This window comes from Pogoniulus pusillus, chromosome 24, assembly GCF_015220805.1.
Source record: "Pogoniulus pusillus isolate bPogPus1 chromosome 24, bPogPus1.pri, whole genome shotgun sequence".
In the NCBI taxonomy this organism is placed as follows: domain Eukaryota; kingdom Metazoa; phylum Chordata; class Aves; order Piciformes; family Lybiidae; genus Pogoniulus; species Pogoniulus pusillus.
Genome location: NC_087287.1, coordinates 15,446,063 through 15,465,704, shown reverse-complemented (window position 1 = coordinate 15,465,704; position 19,642 = coordinate 15,446,063). Strand labels below are relative to the sequence as shown.

General features: G+C 44.3%; 1 protein-coding gene across 6 annotated transcripts in view; it reads right to left on the bottom strand.

Moving 5' to 3' along the window:
* The window catches only part of TEAD1 (TEA domain transcription factor 1), a 157,189-nt gene that overhangs the window by 9,301 nt on the left and 128,246 nt on the right, over nucleotides 1-19,642 (bottom strand). For all 6 annotated transcript variants that reach the window (XM_064163773.1, XM_064163775.1, XM_064163776.1 and 3 more), the window contains one exon: nucleotides 9,912-10,085. In XM_064163773.1, coding sequence (XP_064019843.1) covers nucleotides 9,912-10,085 — 174 coding nt within the window. The remainder of the gene's footprint in view (nucleotides 1-9,911; nucleotides 10,086-19,642) is intronic.

Here is a 19,642-nt window from a genome sequence, read left to right as displayed (position 1 = left end):
ACAAAGCAGCAGCAGAGGTCACATGCTGAATCCGCCTCCCCCTCGGCCTGCAGCAGCACTGAAGCTGTTCTGCCACTGTGCTCTTTGTCGTCGTGAATTCATTTTCAAAGGCCCTCAACTTAAAAGCACGCTAATATGGACACAGGCAGAGTCCAGGGATGTCCACAGCTGGATTTGTTGATTCAGGCATTAGCTTTGCTGACATCTCTGATGCCCAAGGGGAGAGTGGACAGGGTTGCCTTTTCATGTGGAAATAGCTGATCAGCTACTCCAGCATGACATCTAAGAATTTTTTACTTACTCTGAGACGAGTGTTTCAGCAGGGAAATGCACTTTTGCCCCAACTGCACTTGCAAGTCTATCTCTGCTTGCTAAAGCACTAAGAGAGGTATTTAACACAAAAACTTTGAGAGACACCTTCATGTTCTGCCTTGGGACTTTCTGCAAACCCCATCTACAAGCTTGCACTTACTAGTTAGCATGGCACATTTATAATCCTGCCTTCACTATAGGTCAGGTCATTTGTAACTGCTATTTAATTTTTAACTAGGCAACAACTCATTAATTCTACTTAGTGTCTACAGTCCTTACTTGTGGTACAATGCTCCAAGGCACTGCACTGATAATAGCGCATACTGAGCAGTTTGTGGTAGAGAGAAGACACAGGTCTAAGATTACTTCAGTCTGGCTTTGGTAAATTAATCAGCAGAGAAGTCTCCTGAGGTTTGCACACAGTAACACAAACAGGCCTATAGTCACGTCTTTTGCATGAAAGAAAGAAATCCTATCGCTGCTACACCTTGTTTCTTGCACATGTTTTGCATGAGGTCAGCAGTTAATGTTTAATGCCCTGCTTTAAACCTAAAGCGGTGCGTTCCCAGTGAGCTGTAAGAAATTGTTCCAAGCTAACAGTAAATAAGCAATTTGCCATCGCAGCTGGCTTGCCATTGAAACATGACAAACATCTAAACGTGACAAACTGTAGCAGCCATCAGCCATGCCACAGCTGCTCCACCGGAATTTCTGAGAGAAGAGTTTCATTGTTGTAAATAATAATAAATAATAAATACTACTGCCACTCATTTTTCAACAAGTGGTTATTCCTGGTGCTACCACGATTGTATTTTTACTATCCATTTTTCTTTGTTCCTTTTCAGATACAGGCAAAAAAAAAAAAAGTTAAGAAATTCTAGCTAAAATGCAAACAATTCCGTGTTGTCAAAGGAGCCAGCCACACAGACCTCACAGTTCGAGCTGCAGTAACAACTGCTGACTAAAATGAAAACCAAAGGACTTCTAATCTGCTGCCTTCTGATTTTGAAGCCCACTGGAAAAAAACCCCAAACCTAATTGTTGTATTTACATGCTGACATTTAACCTGGGAAAGTAACACATGTGGCCATCTGGCACCCTGTTGATCACTTCTACAGCTCCTCCAGCTCTTGCTGAACTGACCAGGACTCCTGTGTACACAAAAAACACAGGCTGGGGCCATGATGTCTGAACGAGTAACACTTGAAATGATCACTCAAATGTCAGGATTTACTCTTAGGCAATCACAACATTATTGCAAATGCCTCGTGATGGTAAGACAGATTAGAATTACCTTTCTTTGCTCTATTTCTCCTTTGATTTTTTTGAGGCTAGCACACAATAAACCTTCTTTCAAGGAAGGATGTAATTTTCCTTTTAAATCAAAGTTTCCATGTTCAACAAATTAGAAAATGCTGAGAGCTGAAGCTTTAGGACTCCGCCAGAGATTATTAACACCAACATAAAAATATCATTAAGAGTTGTCTACAGCAAATATGCACAAATGAAGGCTTCACCAAAGCTTCTTTTAGCACTGAAAGAATTTTGTCCCATCTCCTTTACTAAAACAACTCTTTCCCCTCAGTCTAGTTTCTAATGTACACATGAACACCAGTGTTGAGTGTGTATCACTATGAAGAGGGACTGGTCACATCAAGGAAGTATTCTGAACCAGGTGCTGAAAGCTTTGTTCCATGCCAATTACCTTCAGAAATTAAGGAAAGAAAATCACCGCTAGTAAAAGATGAAATTATAGTTCAAACATTATGGGGAAGGACTTGCTAATTCTATGGTTTACATAGCAAGGGCTTCATCAAAACACAAAATACCTGTAAGTAAAGTTGCATTTCTTGAAATGCTGAAAGCTGCTCAGCATTAAAATTCATTTGTTTGGGTTCTTTTTCTTCTGAAAAGGTTGTGGGAATAATAAAAAATATAATAATAACAATAATACTTTTTAAAGGCTATGGTAAACATGGGCACTGTTGTGGCTTTGAGCAGGAATAAAGTGATGTTTCACTTTGAGTAGGCTCCTTACTAGAGTATTGGGGAAGTGTTCAGAAGAGAGTTAAAAGAATGATTTCAGGTCTGGAAAACATCCTTTGTAGTGAATGACTAATGAAAACTCCATCTACTTACTTTTTCCAAGGGAAGTTTTTCCACCACTTTGTCATAGCCTACAAGTTGCTACATGGGGAAGAGTCTTCTGATAGATTAAATCTTGCAGAAAAGGACATCAGAAGACAGCAAGCTAAAGCTATGCAAAAGCTAAATGAGGAACAAAGCAGAGGCTGGTAACCCTGGTGGCAATAAAATGCTGGCATCATTTTCCAGTGTGGTGGAGTCACCACTGCTTGGGGTCTTTATTAACCAAGCTCAAATACCTAACTAGCAGGGATGCTCTTGTTCACGTTTTGTTCTTCAAGGCTTATTGTCTGGACACAGACATTACATAGTGAGGTTCACTGCCTACATTAGAGGCAAGACTAGATAAATGTAACAACAGCAAGACTGAAATATAGGAGTTTATCTTATTAACCTCAAGTTAACCCTCCTCTTAATAATTTTCCTTTTTCAAGGATCCTGGTGAAAAACATAACCAGCCAAGCTTCTGGAGTGCTGTGCTTCCAGCCTCCCATGCTGCAACCACCTTTGTCTCGTTATTTCCTTGGCACTCTGTCTTTTGCTGTTCTCTTGCATTTCAGACTCAGACTGAAAGCCTTTCCAGGCTCTAAAGCAACCTTCCCTTCTGTACAGCTTCTCATGCAACTATGCTTGGACCCATGGCTCCAGGAATTGGGGTTGGTGAGCTCTGTTGCAGCATATACAGATACACCTTTTGAATGTTGCTTTCAAATATGATGCCATTTCAAGTATCATGGTATGATCACATGTGATAAGTGGAAGTCCATTTATTCATCAAATTCACAATATGAGACCAATGCAATTTAGGAAAAATAACCCCAACAACTTAAAAACACAGATGGCTTTTTTTTTTTTACTTTCAAGAGTAAATGTCTAACTCTGATTTATTTCTAAGAGCTGAGATTTAGATTAGCTGAATGCATTTGGAGACAGGAGAGGCACTCAGTTTCCTGGCACCCTGTCTACAATGGTTGTGTAAGAGCATGATTAATTCATTAATAAAGCACAGCTTGTCAATGGGTGGCACTGAAAATATTACATATTAAGAGCACCAAGTGTTTGACACTGCATGGAGAAGCTTCTGCCAGTGTGCCACAGCAAGCAGCACAACAGACTTGGCTGCAACCAAAAGAAAGAGTGAAACTAAATTAAAAAAATCTATCTTCACATTCGCATCAGAAGAGCTCTCAGGCTCTCTGCTAAAGGAGGGCAGAGTGCTTGTGTAATACTAACAGCTTTGGCTAACAAAAAAGCAACTCCAGCAAAACTGCTGAGAAGAGTCTAAATCCTTCCTGCTGAGTAGAAGGAAAACAGCACCTACTGAAACAGTGGGACTTGGGGAGGGCCAGAACAATTTACACTGGCATTCGGTAGTTAACGTTAAGCACATAAGGTCAATTATTAACAACATCTAGGCTTTAACAACTGCTGACTGCAGGGAGGTGTGTTACGCATATGACCACATCATGCCTCCCCCCCTCCTCTCCAAAGAGTGATCAAAGAGCTGAGAGTCCAAATTGTGAAGCAATTTTTTCCAAGGGGAGCATCTGGGCTGTTGGCACGTTTCACTGCGCGTTACACTGCAGCGCAGGAATTGCGTCCAGGTCTGCCACATGGTTGGGCTTGTGATGGACAGGCCAAGCTGCTCCGGCTTCCCAGCTGCTCGGCCCCTTCCACTCATTATCCAGCCCCAAGCGCTAATGCCCTTGCATCAGATTGCGAAAGGCTCCTCCACACAAGCACCACGTGAGCTCCCTGCTTCAAGAGGGTTGCGACGGGGAAAAGAAAATGGATGTCTGCTTTCTTCCATATCTAATTTGCTTTGCATACATTTGCATGCTGGCCACAGACCCATTCACATTACGGATCCCATTTGTGATTGCAGATCATTTGCCAGTCAAAGCTGGCGAGTGTGCAAGTGCGTGTGTGTGTGTGTAGGGAAATCCAAGACTCTAGATTGTGCAACATAAATTACATCTAAAAACAGAAAGGGAGGGGGGGGAGGGAAAAAGGATGGCAGTAGCCACAATTGTGTGTGTATGAACGAAGGACACAAAGAATCTCCGCACCTTTTAAGACGGCTGCAGGCACATGGGGATAAATTCAGGAGGGGGTGGGAAGTGCAAGCCATTTCTGAGCACTGATTACATGGGTAAATTGTTTGTTCCAGTATATCACAAAGAGAAGGAGCATTATTTTTCATGCCACAGCTGTTTTGAATAAGAATAGGAATAAACTTAACCATCCTCCTCATGTTACTTACCACTAATTATGGCATATATTTACATCTATAAAACAGTGAAATTTTGGGAGACATAATTTAATGCCCTTTTATTGTGTAGATTCCTTTATTTCCATCCCACATTTGAATTTCAAAAATGTTTAGGACTTCAAAGCATCTTTAAAAGCTTGCTCTGATTATAATACGCATTACTTTCTAAAACTCCTAGTTTGCATTGCAGATTCCTGCAAACAGAGGCATTCATTTTAAACATCAATTAATAGCATCCGTGCATCTTCAGATGAGTTTGGGTCTTTATTTCAAAGTGGCATTGAGCTCTGACTAAGCTTTCATCAGGCTGAAGAACAGTTCAAGCTACTGTAAACATTGTAGATGGAGCCAGTGGATCAGATCAGTAGAAAGCCTGACAGCTCAATATTACTTTCTATCTGCTGGCTTTCTCCTGTCTCACTAGTTAGAAAACATCCCTCCTCCTTTCAGACATACTCAGTTCCCACATCTGTTCCTGCAGCTGCAGAAGGCAGAGTTCAGGCTTGGCACAGGGTGTTAGGCAGTGTCCCACACACAAAATCCACTTTTGCATTACTACAGGGTGTGCTTACAGCAGCACTAAGAAGCCAAACAGAGGCATGGACCCACTGCATGATACCGTAGGCTATGTAGAAAAGAAAAGTCCTGCCTCAGAATTTGCAGTCAAGGATTGAGGCGAAACATTGGAGAAATAATTAATGTTTTAGACATGTATTGGGGAAAAGTTGGATGTGCAATCTATCATTGAGTCTGATCTCTTTCAGAAGGCCTAAGTGTACTACTTAGTATTACATAATGTAAGAATAGTAGTGAGTAATCAGTTGGGACAGCATTAGATATCAACTGAGTAGAACTTCCACCATACAAAAGAAACCAAGAGAGGCAATATCTGTTGACTTAGCTAATCAGACCTTCAAAGAGCAGAAAACACTGGGGCTTTTCTCAAGTCACAAAACCAGAGCACAAACTAAGCAACAGCTCTGTTGACCTTGCTCAAATTAACATTAGATGGCATGAATCATATCTGAGATTTGGCTGATTTTGCTAGTGAGCCAGGTAAGAGAGGCAGGGCTGTGCAACCCAGGAGAAGGTTTCATCTGCAGATACTCCACAGCCTTGCTGCAATTCTTTGCCAGTGTTCTAGGAAATAACTTTAAAATTTATTAGGCACATTTTCATTCTACACTGCTGTAATCTCAAGTTCACATCACTGTCACACAACTTTCCCCTCACCATGTCGTTACCACGGTCCTTATTTTCTCATTGTACTGAGAGCACAACATAGCAAGTGAAGCTCCTATCTATTACTGCAAAAGTCTGTCTCTGGAGTGACTTCCCTGAACCCTAGTTCCCAGAAGAAGAGTCACTGCATTCAAGTGTAAGACAAGGACCAGGAAATTGCTTTGTACGACTGTAAGGTTGGTTGTTGGTGTAAAGTAGAAGTCTCTTGCTTTTATAACTCCTGCACTGCTAGGCAGGAAGAGGCCCAAAGGTGTGACATCCAAATGCATCACCAGGACTGAGGCCAGAAGCTCATCCATTCCCAGCATCAGGCTATATTTCACAGGAGATAGGATCTGTATGAACCAATAAATCTCTGCAAAGCAAAGCAATACTTTGCTTTGTACTTCATACCTGTGATGCTTTGCAAAGTCAACTCCACAATTGCCAAACATCTTCTTGCAAGATGTCAGACCTTTCCCTCCCACTGTTTTTGCAACTAAATCTTACGACCTTTATCACAGGGAAAACCATGCTGCTGTGAAGCCTCAAGCAGAACTGAACAGGAAAGAGCAAGAAAAGTACTTTTCCCAGAGCTTTACCAGAGCTAAGCCGCATTCTGCCTTAGTCATCCTCAGTGTGAGTGCTCATCTCTGGTCTTCCTGTTTCCCATCCTTCTTCCCCACACTAGATTTAATGTCTAAACACAATACCCTTTGTGCTGCCTTCAGCCACATGCCAGCCTCTCTGTTTACAGGCTCACAGTCCCTTCTGGCATCACCTCCTCACCTTTCTTTTCAAACTTCCACATGCCATGACATCTGCTTGCTTTCCTTCTCTGGCTTCCCTTGACTTCTTTCACTTGCAGTCCCTGGCTTTATTTGGTGATTCTCCTTAGGCTGCTTGCTCACCTGTACTTATTTGCCCAACACAAATTCCTGTTCCTCTTTTACACACATTACAATCGAGCTCCCACCATAAGGTGGACCCTCACTGAACACTGATGCTCGGATGCAGTCGCTTACATCGCTAAGCACACTAATGATAATGAAGGGAGGGGGTAAGTGCTTAAATAAAGGGTGAGAGGAAGAATTTAGAGTAAACAATGACCATGCAACATGAACTGAACCTGAGAAAATAGGAGCTTTCAGAGTAGGAGGAAGTAGTGGATAGTATGGAGAGAGTGCATACTGATTCAGAAGCAGATACTTAATTTAACAGAAAAGGAGAAGAACAACAAAAAAATCTGCTTTCATAGTAATAAACCTCAAGTTGCTACTAAGGTAAAAACCAATTGTCAGATCTTTGCCAGCTTTACACTAGTAATATATAACTGTTTGGAACAGTTTCTTTACACTCCTGATAAAAATGGGAACAGTGTACTTTTTTTAATGAACAAATGTGCTGTCGAGGTGAAAGAAATTAAGGACAGTGAGCTGACAGTACAGAATCCAATTTTCATGTGACTTACTACTTCTGATTTTCCAGTACATATTTTTACATGGGAGGCACTGGTGTGAAGTTTACTCTTAGGAGGGGATTCATTGTGACTGTGCTATACCCAGAACACTGCTCCTGGCACACTCCCTTTGCCTCGCTCACTTGAGAGAGAAAATCCACTGGCCTGTTTTCAGATCATCGCTCAGGAAGGCATTCTCACCACATTTTTAATGTATAACTCAGTAGGATATTAGCTCTGTATGTTTGTTAATCTCTACAATTACACAACACAAAATTGTATTAAAAAAAACATTATGTTAGAAGGCACAGTGAGGTTAGGAAATGTTGGACTGAAGTTGCCTGCACAGCCTCACTGCTCAGCAGCATCTTTAGACTGCACACTTGCCCTCTGAGCATCTGTCAATATTTCTTTGTCTTCATTATTCAGCACAGCTTAATCCCTAGTTCTTGCACACTGCTCAATATCTGTGCTGAACACAGAATTATTAACTTATGAAGGTTTTCTTCCTGGCATTATCTTGATTCTTTATAAACAGCCATGAGTTTGATTTCTCAGTGATGACCTGAGGGGAAGCGATCGTTGTCACCCCCATATTACAGATGGTCAACTGAGGTAAGAGTGTTAAAGGTGTGCAGTGTCTGTAGATCAAACAGAGAAGGCTGGTGCTTAAAATTTCAAAGTTGTGAGTACAACACAGAGTGTAATGATTCAAAGAAGATCTCTAACTGGCTTTAGATAGATTTTTGAGCATCTAACACACCTGAAAATCTATTTCCCTATTGAGAAAAAGCAGAACATACAACACCTCAATGACTGCCATAGCAAATCTCTGCTGCCTCTATGTCTAATATAAAGGCTGAGGCTTGTCATTCCCTGTGGGAGCTGAGAACAGGCAAGTGAGGTGAGGACACCCCTTTTGCCAGTGGGTTTCACAAGTATTTACTATGCAAAGTGGATTGGTGAGATGAAGGTCCTCAGTTCAGGCCCAAGTCTTCAAAGACGTGCCTGTAGTGGTTACAGACCCTTAACCTCCAATTCTTCTGCAGCCAGATTTCTTCTGCTCTTATGCTCGCTTTGCTCCTGTCTCTCACATATCTGTTTCTGCTGTGTGTCTTTACCCCTGTTTTCTCACAAGCCAAATGTTCCCTTTTCCTACTGCCTCCCTCTTTCTGACCCTACATCATCACCTACCTTTGCCAGGCTCCTGGTGCTTGCTGTGTGCCAGATCCAGTTCTCTGCTGCCTCCTGTTCCTGGCCTCTTTGCTCAGCCAGTTCAGATATGCTTTGTCTATGGCTCCCATGCTCAGTATTAAGCCCCATAAATCTCTCAATGGATTTCTTCAGCAGTCCAGCATAGCTCCTGCTAGGTGGTTTATCCCTTCTACACCCAGATTTGAGAAGAGAGACCCTCCCTTATTCCCAGTTTCTAGTTCCAAATCTGGTGCCACAGGAGGTCTTGGCAAGATAGGAAGTCTGGAGTGTGTACAAGGTGGAGAGTGTTTCAGGTCACACAGATAAACTCCAACTGAAAGCAACAAACGCCAGGAAATCTGGTCATGAGCAGTGGCTCCAGATCAAGCTTTTATGAGTTCAGCCTCAACCTGTCTACCCTGTACTTTATGCACCTTTCACTGAAGTTTTAAAATACAAAACTAAAATGTTTAAATGGGCATTGTTGCTACGAAAAGGAGTATTGCACAAAAAATACTCTAACAAATTGATCAGTAGAAAAAGCTTTAGTATAAGATCTAGCCTGGAGATTTGGTGATCTCTTTGGACTATCCTTTAGCATTGTTAATGTGAAATTTTGTAAATACAGTAAGAAAAATCTGATTTATCAATTCAATGTATCACAACTAAATCAACATACAACACCTCAGCCTGCCAACCAAATTCTCTTTTCACTCTTGCTCACAACTGATATGAACAGATAAAACTTTTGGAGTCTTGTGGCTGACTGACAAAAGGCAAGGGAAAAGCAGATATGCTCTTGGAACCACAAAATGCTTAAGAAAAGCTCTGGAGCCCTCCCAGGCTCACAGTCATCCTGCTGCACACTTGATTCAAATCCTGCTTGCTCCTATCTGCATAAGTGTGGCCTGATTGCAGGACTGGTACTTGTTCTATTTGCATTTGGCAGGAGTTCAACGTCTGAAACACGAAAAAGCAGCTCCTCCGTTCCCGCGGCTCCCTCGTTTTCCCCTGGACCACTAGATGGCAGTTCCCCATCTACAAATGGGCCCTGGTACCTGCTTGCTCCTGCCCAGCAGCTGTGTCAAGCATAGCTGAGGCACACACCTGCCCTTGCACGTCATCTGGAACACACACCTTACGGAGCTGGCAACAAGAGTGGCTCTGGGCCAGCGTCCTACCTGCAGGACATACAGCTCCGTGCTTTAAATGATGACAGAAGACACTTCACAAGCACCCCAGAAGGTGCTAAACGCTAACCACAGGCCTCACCGACACGGCAGGTTCTCCACATCAGGTCCTACTCACCCAGAACTTGACGAGGAAGAAAGCGTTCTGGGGCCCCTTCCCGAACAGCTCCTTCAGCCCACCCTTCTTCTCAGGAAACTTGTCGTAGATCTGGCGGATGTCCACGGACTCGAGCAGGGGGTCGCTGTAGGAGTGGTTGGCGTGCCCGATGTGCACGAAGAGGTGCTTGTTGTACTGCAGGGGAGAGACGGCCAGGTCAGCGCTCTGCAGGAGGAGCGCTGCGCTGCAGCGCTTGCAGGCATTCAACCACTCACACGTTCCTCTGGGGACTGTGATGTTCTGCAGTGTGACTTCCATGCACAACTTCAGTGATCGTGCCATAGCCCCTTGTGATAGCCAGGTAGATATCAAAGCCCCTGCCCCCCTATACAGCAGACCACAAAACACGGTCACCTTCAAGGTGAGCCCTTCACACAGCATAGTAACATGGATATAAGGAAAACCAAACCTACTCCTGCCTCTGTTTTAATGCCCCACGTTCTGCTAGCTCCACACAGTACACACACACACATCTCCTGTTTGCCCATTAAAACCCCCAAACCTCTATCCAGAGCGTATGTAAATACTAAAAGAGAAGGAAGAGATTTTCACTCCAGAACGACACTAAGGAGTTACTGTGTTACTGTTCACACAGCAGGGAGGCTCCCTGTAGGTCCTCCAGTGTTTTAACCCTTGTAATATTAAAGAGAGAAACTCTTCTCAGGAGCTAGCTCTCTAGATGACCATCTCTGCCAAAACACACTCAGCTTTCCTTTCCTACTTTTAAACTTCATCCTATTGCCCCTCATTATAGTCCTGGGAACCACCTCAGCAATTCTTTTCCTGCCTGGGAGAAATCCTTGGCCACTGAAGTCCAGCAGCCCCTGCTGAGTCCAATACAGTTCTTCAGGGGCTGCCATTTCTCCAAGACGAGAGCATGTGAAAGTGGAAGGATGAACCCCGAAGGTCCCCCAGCAGTCAACCAGCAGCTGCGAGCGTCATGCGAGCCGAGAGATGAAATGCAAGAATGGCAGCATTACATATTGGGGGTTTTAACCACGCAGATCACAAAACATTTTGCCAGCTCAGTTAAAGGAAAGATGACATGCACTCAGTGAAGGCCAGAAAAAGCTGCCTTCTGGAACAGATGCTGTATATAAGGGGCAATTCCCCAAAGCTAATCACAAATAAAATATTTAAAACCTCAAAGCAGACCTCATTTAAGCTATTTTGTTTACAATATACCTGCTGAATGAACAAATTGAGATGACAAATCTAAATTAATTGGACATCCACTCAGAGCTTTCCTTCAGTGTAAGCAGAGTCTTCCCTAGCAGATGTCCAAAACTCTGGGGAAAAGGAAAAGGACTGGCTAGATTTCTGCACTTAGGAAATTAAATTGAAATCTATTTACAAGTCATCTAGCACAGCAAAACATGGATTTACAATCAGAGAACACTCATTTGCACGGGGCACCAGAAATGAGAGATGGTCCACGCTTTTTAGAGAGTTGCACTGCTTTTTTAATGTTGTGGAAAGGAAGAGGGAAGTAGCACACTTTATGGTTTGCACAAGCAGGTCCAAGTCTGAGAGCACCAGTTCCACAGACCTTCCCTGCAGCCCTCTTTCAAAATAATGCCATCTATGCACAAGGGAAAGCCTTGCCCAGCTTTTAGTTAGTGCATGTGCAAGACAAAAGGGGCAGAACTACACCCAAAGAAGCTGTTTCTACCTTGAAGAGGGAAATGATTGTGACAGAGGCAGATGAGAAGCACAACACTTGTGGGCAGCAGTGAGTGTGCCCGAGAACATGCACCAGCTAACCCTCACTCAGCACCAGTTCATTTTGCACAACCATCATTCACACACAGCACAGGAAATGACTCTGCCTACCATAACAGTGTCTGAGGGCAGATTTTGCACGTTACTTTAACCAGCAGAGGCAAAAGAGGACAAAGCAGACATTTGAACGTGACAAGTTAAAACAGAAGTAGTAAGAAAAAGCACCATGGCTCCAGCACTAGGAGTTTTGACACTGACACCTGTTTAGCTTGTGGTACTGTAAGGAAGTAACTAAAAGTCACACTGAACATTTTTTTATGTAGCTTGCTGCCTAGTGAAAATGGATCAGTGCCCATATACCTGGGAACTGGCCAGGAATGCAAGAAAGGGAGTCCAGAAACCTGCTCCTGTTGTGTTCCTGAGGTACCAGGGATGAAGAGCAGGACAAGGCACAGGATGGGTCACTGAACACGGCTGTCAATGGAAGCCTATCTAAGATCAGGCAAACACCTCTATTTTTCAAGCAGAATTATAAAGTATCCCTTATTCAGAGTAAGGGCTTGAAAAACCATTTCCATTATTTATTTTGATCTTGTTCCCTCTCAGTCTTCTCTGCTGTTCCAGAGTTTGTACAAATAACCAGGTTTTTATAGGGACAGAAGCGAGAGCTCAGTTCTCCTCCATCCAGGAAAACGTCCTCCCCAAACGGCACTCTCCAAGGCCCAAGGGTGGCTGTGGTGTGAAGGGGGAAGGGAGACCTGTGTTCCACAGTTTGGCAACTGCACATTCCCATGAGGATCGACACACTGTAGCTTATTCTGCAAACCAGGGAAACGTACAAATTGCTCTGTAGCCACACCTCAGTAAAAGCAAACACATTTACAGGAACGGGGAGCACGAAGTCTTAACACTGTTCAAATACAAAAGTGAAGTTGAAGGCAGCTGTAAAGCTACCACAGTTGTCCGTGGAGCTCGCCAAAAGACCAGATGCTGCTGCAGCAAAATTTCCAAGTGGGCACAGTAGGACAGATGGTATGACATCACCTGACAATGTTCTTAGGACAGAAATGTTTATTTTGATATTGCAATGTGTGATTATTTTCTCCTTATGTTGCTGCAATTCCTATGCTAAGTACAATCATTACTGATCTAATTAGATATGGCATATTTCTGCAAACCTAGGAATGATAATATCACATTCAAAGCAGGGCAAACAGACACTGAGATGATCCCTGTCCCACACTCTCTGACAGAAATTTATGCATAGATAAAAGCAAAAAAGCCAAGTTTTATGCTTGTGCTTCTGAACCCATTAGTGCCTGAAAAGCTTAAAAACATCCTCATTATATTAAGAATTCACCATTATTTTAGCTTGAGTATTCCAGAGTCATTGAAGTATATTAGGTGCTGAGGAATTTACTACAGCATTTAAAGTGTTTGCATCCGGCACTGGGGTAATAACATGCTTTAGATACTGTAAACACTGCAAGTAAAACCCTGCATTTTCTGAGGGTAGAAACTACACAAAGATACAAGGAACATCTCCAGCTGCATCCTGAACGTCTGCATTACATGGCATGCCCTGGAGATGGCCATCTCTTACTGAGCTCCTTTCCTTCAAAACATTCTAACTATCCCAAGAATGCAGCAAAGCCATGATATATGACTGTTGTCAAATAATACCACCAGAAAAATTATAATCCACTTAGGAATTTAAAAGAACCCAGACAAATTGCCAATGGCAGGGGATGCAAGCGTTTAAGGTGGTGCGGAACAAAGACAAACCACCTACATTTGTTTTATCAGCCAGCATACATATTTGTAACAGCTCCTCACCAATTCTGCACTTGCATTCTAAGGCCTCTCCAGTCCACAAAATGCTACAGTCTCTCCCTGAGGCAGCTCTGCGCTCCCTCACACCTGTGGAGCTAATGCCAAGCCTTGACAAGCCTGTATGGGACCAGGTTTTTTATGGAACAGCGATGGCCAAGATGTGGATAGCAGCGATGCCAGCCCTCCTGCACTCCTGGTGCAGGCAAGCTGGGCAAGCCAAGCTGCTGGAGTGCCCTCTCCTGCACTGCTCCTGTCCTCTGGGGCTGTGTGGCCTCACATAACCATACTGGGCAGCACACAAGAGGCAAGTGGGCCTGCTGAGGCTGGGTGACAAGGATGCAGAGCAAGAGGAAAGGCAGATGGCCTAAGAGGGCCCTCAGCAGCTGCTTCAGCAGGGGTGACCTTGCTCACGGACACAGCCCTCTGACTGCAAGGGCACTGTATCCTGCTGCTCTCAGGGGCACAGCTGTGATTTAATCCCCCTGAATTGCACTCGTATGCCTGGCAGTCACCCCCACACCAATGTGGGTGGTGTAAGCTCCTCTGGAAACACTTCTGGCCCTGGAGCAGGGCAGCAAGCTGGTGGTTTGCTGGACCCTGCACATGGGATGGTCGAGAAGGGCAAGGAGGTAGCAGCATTCTGCTGCCTTGTCTGCCGTGCACTGTGTAATAACAATACCTTGCTAGCTGGGCTGCCCTGTGAGACCTGTAGGTTCCTGAAACCTCAAGCACAACAACCAGGAGGGTGAGGCCACCTAAATCATTACTTGCACCAACACATCTCTATGAAAAGTACCATGGGAAGAGGTTGGCCACTTGAACAGATCAGTTTTGTGTGCCCAAAGAAACTCCACCACCCAAAGGAGAAGTGCATGAAAAAGGCTCTGCTGCAGGTCTTCTCTCTCCCTGACACAGGGACAGCCTCTCATCTCTCTTTGGACCAAATGCACTCTGTACTGGAGGTCGGATGAACTACTGCTGCAGCTCAAAGGGACAGGGGAGTGGAAGGAAGGTGAGACAGTATGAGCTTTCACTGAAAGGAGATAAACCAGAACTGCTCAAGCACCTGGTATCATGCAGTGATTCTCTCTGTACCTCCACAGGCCAGTCCAACCCATCTCTAAAAATGTACTGCTGCCTGGTCAGCAAGTGTGCTTTTGGATAATAAAGGAGGCAGGTGGGGTAGACTGACAAAAACCAATCGCTGGTGTATCTGCAGTCTGCATGTGGCTCTATCCTGCACCCTACCCAGCCACAGCTCTGCTGCCTCGCTGTATCTCGTAAATCTGACACTCTTTAATTTCCTGCTGATGCAAGAAAATCATTTGGCCTGCCAACAATTTTTCTTGTTCCTACCAAAACATTGGTAACTGAATATTTCATTCCTGTTGCTCTTCTCCCCTACTGACGCAGACTGGGAGTTATAACATTTTAATGCACCAACTCCTGTAGTCAATTGAGCTTTCTGTGCTTGTACTCTGTGATAGAACTGCCAGGTCATCCCAGCCTTTCAGATGCATGTCTTGACCTACTCAGAGACTTATTCAGGAATGTGAAGTAAAAGCAGACATTTGGCTACTTCATGGTGGCAGAAATAAGGATGAATATGATGAGCAAGAGCTATTTCCAGCCCTGACAAATTAATGTTGCCCAGCACTTGCCAGCTACTGCCACAGGAGTACCAGTATGAAACTGGGACTTGCTGGTTAGGCAAAGTGCTCACGCAACATTTTCATCAGCTTCTCTGCAACAGTAAAGAATGCATCCTTCAGCTCTGGCCTGTCTGATTTGAGACACTGCAGTCCCAATTCCACAAGGGCTGAGTGCTCAGATGGGAAAATTATCTCTGAATATAGGAAGCTCTCAATATCGCTAAGTATTCTGCAAAATCAGGCTCATGACAAATCAAAGGGGACTCTCAAAATCAGTGGTCCATTCATTCTTTTGCACCTGAACTTCTTGGTTTGTCAAATGTGAGTAATAATGCTCCTTCATTAAAAAAAAAAAAAAAAGACTGCTAATACATCTGTGAAATGCAAATGGGGCATCTATTAATTCTGTTTGGAGGAGAGGTTAGGCAGAGCACAGCGCGAAGGGCACAGGGCCACGCATTTCAACGACAGAAGAAAACAAACTACTGAATAGTTGCTTATCAAAGAAGGGCCATCTACACTGAATGGAGCAGGAACAAATAAACACGTGAGCGTGTAATTAACTGCTGCATTGTAGAACAGATGCATGAGGACATTTCCCAACTTCTGAGAGCTTGACTTTGCAGGCTAGCTACACCATTTTGGGTCGGGGGTGTATGGGTGGGAGAAGCTGCAGTGGAATGAGATGGGAAAGCGTGGGGCAGAGGCACAGCCAGGTGCAAAGCCCCTCGGGCCAAGCACGAGGGTGGATGCTTGGGGTGCAGCAGAGGCAGCTGTGGGGAGATGCACAGCTGTAGCCCACCACACTGCCAATGCCAGCCCAGCCTATGTGCTGCTCCACTTCTCTAACCCCAGAAGCAGCACAGTGCTGCATGAGGCTCCCCACTGAGATGACTCCCCTGATTCTACAGCTCTCCTGAGCTCACCACAGGGGCTGTGTGCCAAGGCTCTGCTCCAGCTGCCCCACAGCCTCACTCTCTCACTCCCTGATTCCATATTTCCCTGGCCGGGGCCTTGTGTAATACTGGGCAGCTACCTTTGCCATAGCTATTTCCAGCTCCCAAGATCTGGGTGAAAGTAGGTTGGGACACAGGCAGAGGGAAGCTGCCATTGCCACTCCTCAGCCATGCAAAAGCAGCACTTACAACTTTCCTGGGGACTCCCAGCAGCAGTGGTGGGGTTTGAGAAGAGGGAGAGAGCAGGCATGAAAGCAGCTGTGAGAGCACAGCCTTTCCACATCCTCAGCGCTTAATGTGGGCCAGCTTCATGGAGTAAACTGCTCAGTCTCTCTAGCACTCCACTGCCTTTTCACCCCAGGACTCTCCTTTGAAGACCCCGTGTCTTGACCCTACAACTAGGTTGGAGGCACTGGTGCAGGCCTCCTGCACCTCTCCATGAGGTCCCCTAGGAACAGCGCCAGCAAGAGGTTGTTGCAGTGCCATGGCTTCAGGACTCTGTTAATACTGGAGCCTGTTAAAGTGGTTTCTTGGCACTTCCAACCAAGTTGGCACTTCCAGCTAAGGACACCTGAACACGAACATTTTACAGAGTATGACATTCATTTCCCAGGGCCAACACACAGGCCTCCAGCACTGCAAAATAAATGACCCTTGCATTCAGTTAAACTTTGGTTCCAGATTAAAATGACCTCAAATCCTTAGACAGCCACTCTAAGACATTCATTCTGATGTGGGTTTGCTTCCTTATCCTTTCACATCACAAAGACACTAAACCAAGCTGAAATGCTGAACTGCTTTCTATATTGTTTCCAGGGAATAGGAAAAGATAAACAGTGCTTGTAACAATGGATTTTGTTCAAAGATGGAGGGCTTCTTTTGAAAAGATCTCATTTATTTTTCATCACTTAGGTGGTTTGATTAACTTTGTTGAATTTTACTGCATTTGGCTAATGATGGCAGGCTGGTTTTATGGCCCTTGAGCAATTGCCTTCACTTTCTGGTTCTCAGGCACAATTCTCCCTGGGCTCACAAAGCCCTTTTACAACAACAATAAAAAACGAATTAAAACATAAAGAATATTTTATTTCTCCACCACTTTAAAAATATATAGTTGGAAATTTAGATCTAATACAATCTGGATAGGTGGATTAATACTGAAAATGCCCATCAGCCATGTTCTTTACAGCCACGTGTGTATATCTATAGAGATAGATGCAAAGCTGCCTGGAGTGCTCACAGCCAAAATAACTGGTGGCAAGGGCAAGGAACCCAAGATGAAGATAAGAAAGTCTTGGATTTTTTTTAAATTGGGGGCTGGCAGAGTGTTTTGCCTAACTGGAAAGCATGCCTGAACACACACACACACACACATGTATCTAATGAAACTATTTGAATTATTATCATTTCAGTGTTACAGTCTTTGAATTTTCTGCCCTGTGCCTCTTCAGCAAATGTCCTTCTGCCCTGGGAACTGGTCACACTGCTTTGGGATTTTTCTTCCTATGCCCTCATTTAAGACCCAAATAATCAAATTTTATCTAAACAATGCTTCCCCTTCTCCTGACTCTCCTCTCTCAGGCAGTGGTGGTGGCACACTGCCCATGGGGGCTCATCCCTTGGCTGCCCATGGTGCCTGCCTGGCTGGATGAGGCTGCCCCCATCCAGCTCTCATACAGTGCTGCCCTACTGCACTTGAAGCACAGATACAAAGATCTACATTGGGAATAATGCATGACTGGGAACTGACTGTTCTTTGTGTCTTGTTTTTGCAGTGCTACAGCACACAAGGAACTTTTTTCTAAAACAAGTCTGGGTGGTTTGATGCTCTTGATTCTCTGGTAAACCTCCTGCATAAGTGCTTTGCATTTACTAGGTGCACTTTCTTAGCAGCATGCTTGCAAGCTGGGACAAGCTCAGATGGGCCTTGCTGCACTCTCAGGAATTCCAAATAATATTAGTTTACTCCAAAAAAGGCTTTTTAGACTACAGAACTGTCCTGGGCAGCTGTGTTTCTATTAAGGACTCCACTCTTCCACTGCAATGCAAAGGGACGTGGTACATCCCCCAGAGCCCAAACCTGCCTGAAAAGTGAGAGCCCCAACCCATTCCCAAGCCACCAGCCCAAGCATTATGTGTGGGCATGACCAGCTCCAAGTCATGCCACTGTGACAGAGTGGAGCCCATGGCTCCTTCCTCTGCCAAAGCAGCACCTTCTCATTTTCAGTCTGCCAGCAATGTTGCAAAGGAATTCATGTCACTCAACTGGTTTCATGTCACAGATACCAGTGATGTGATGGGCAACCAGATGGTAGCTCTTTGGAGCACACTTGGTTTGCTGAGCTCTCGTTCACTCTCTTCTTCACAAAGCCACATAGAAACTCTGCACCATATTAGTCTTGCAAATAGCTTTGCATTACAAAAACACATGGAAAAAGGACAATCAGGTGGTATACCAGCAAAACAACAAATCAGACTAGACTGAAATGCCATTTCATCCACACACAGCACAGTAACGCTGAGCGTTACATGGCCACGTCCCGTTCTCCCAGTTACCTCAGGGCGCACACACACCATCCTGGTGTGCAGCAACCTGGGTAGGGAAGAGCCCATAAATCTGCAGGACACATTACACGGGGTCAGCAAGCCAAGGACTCCAAAAGCTGTGTATCAATAAGGCTGTCTGATGAGATAACTTGGAGGTTGTGTTTCTGTAGCAGAAATACACAGTGTTGTCTGGATGAACTCAGGGCTGGGAATGAAGAAGGTGTTCCAACTATGGATTAGTCTGGACGAGACTTAGGTAAAGCTTTAGCCCACCAGAGCCAGAATTGCTAGGAGTCAAAGGGATTCCAGGGAAACCTAGCAGTCAGGTAAGCACTGAGATAGCTGTACCTGCTGCCAAACATCTCCACCCTCACAGTTAATTCAACCTGGCAAAACATGACATTTAGTAAACAACACGCTGCCACATATTTAGTATATGAATAGCTGAGATATGGTATATTTTCATTGGGATGTTTCTCTGCCAGGAGCATTCCTCTGTTGTAAGGTTTCTGGGCTATGTCTCCAATCTCCATTATGCAGAGTAAACACTCCCTGGATAACATCCCTGGCCAGAGCCCATAAATGCTATGGTTTCCAGTGCTGAATTGTAAAGAGCAAGTGATAGCTTTCTCTCTGCTCCAAGCTGCTGTATTTTACCAAGAATCTGAACGAGACTGGCCCATCTACATCATCCATTCATGACAGCTTTTGCTTTTCAGAAATTACCTCAGCAAAAATTCTGACTGAGGTTCGAGTGGAAAAAAGCCCTTTTGATTTATTCACAGTGCAGCAGAAACAGTGCTGGGCTACTAACTTGTTCTGGGCAAACACACAATTATTAAGATCAAGATTCAAGACTTTCTGGAGTAACTGAAGCATCACAGCCAACCTCATAAACTACCCTTACTGGTAATGCAGACTAAATATCAAAACAAACAAAAAAACTTCCTTAGAAAATACCAAAGACTTTTTTTTTTTCCAA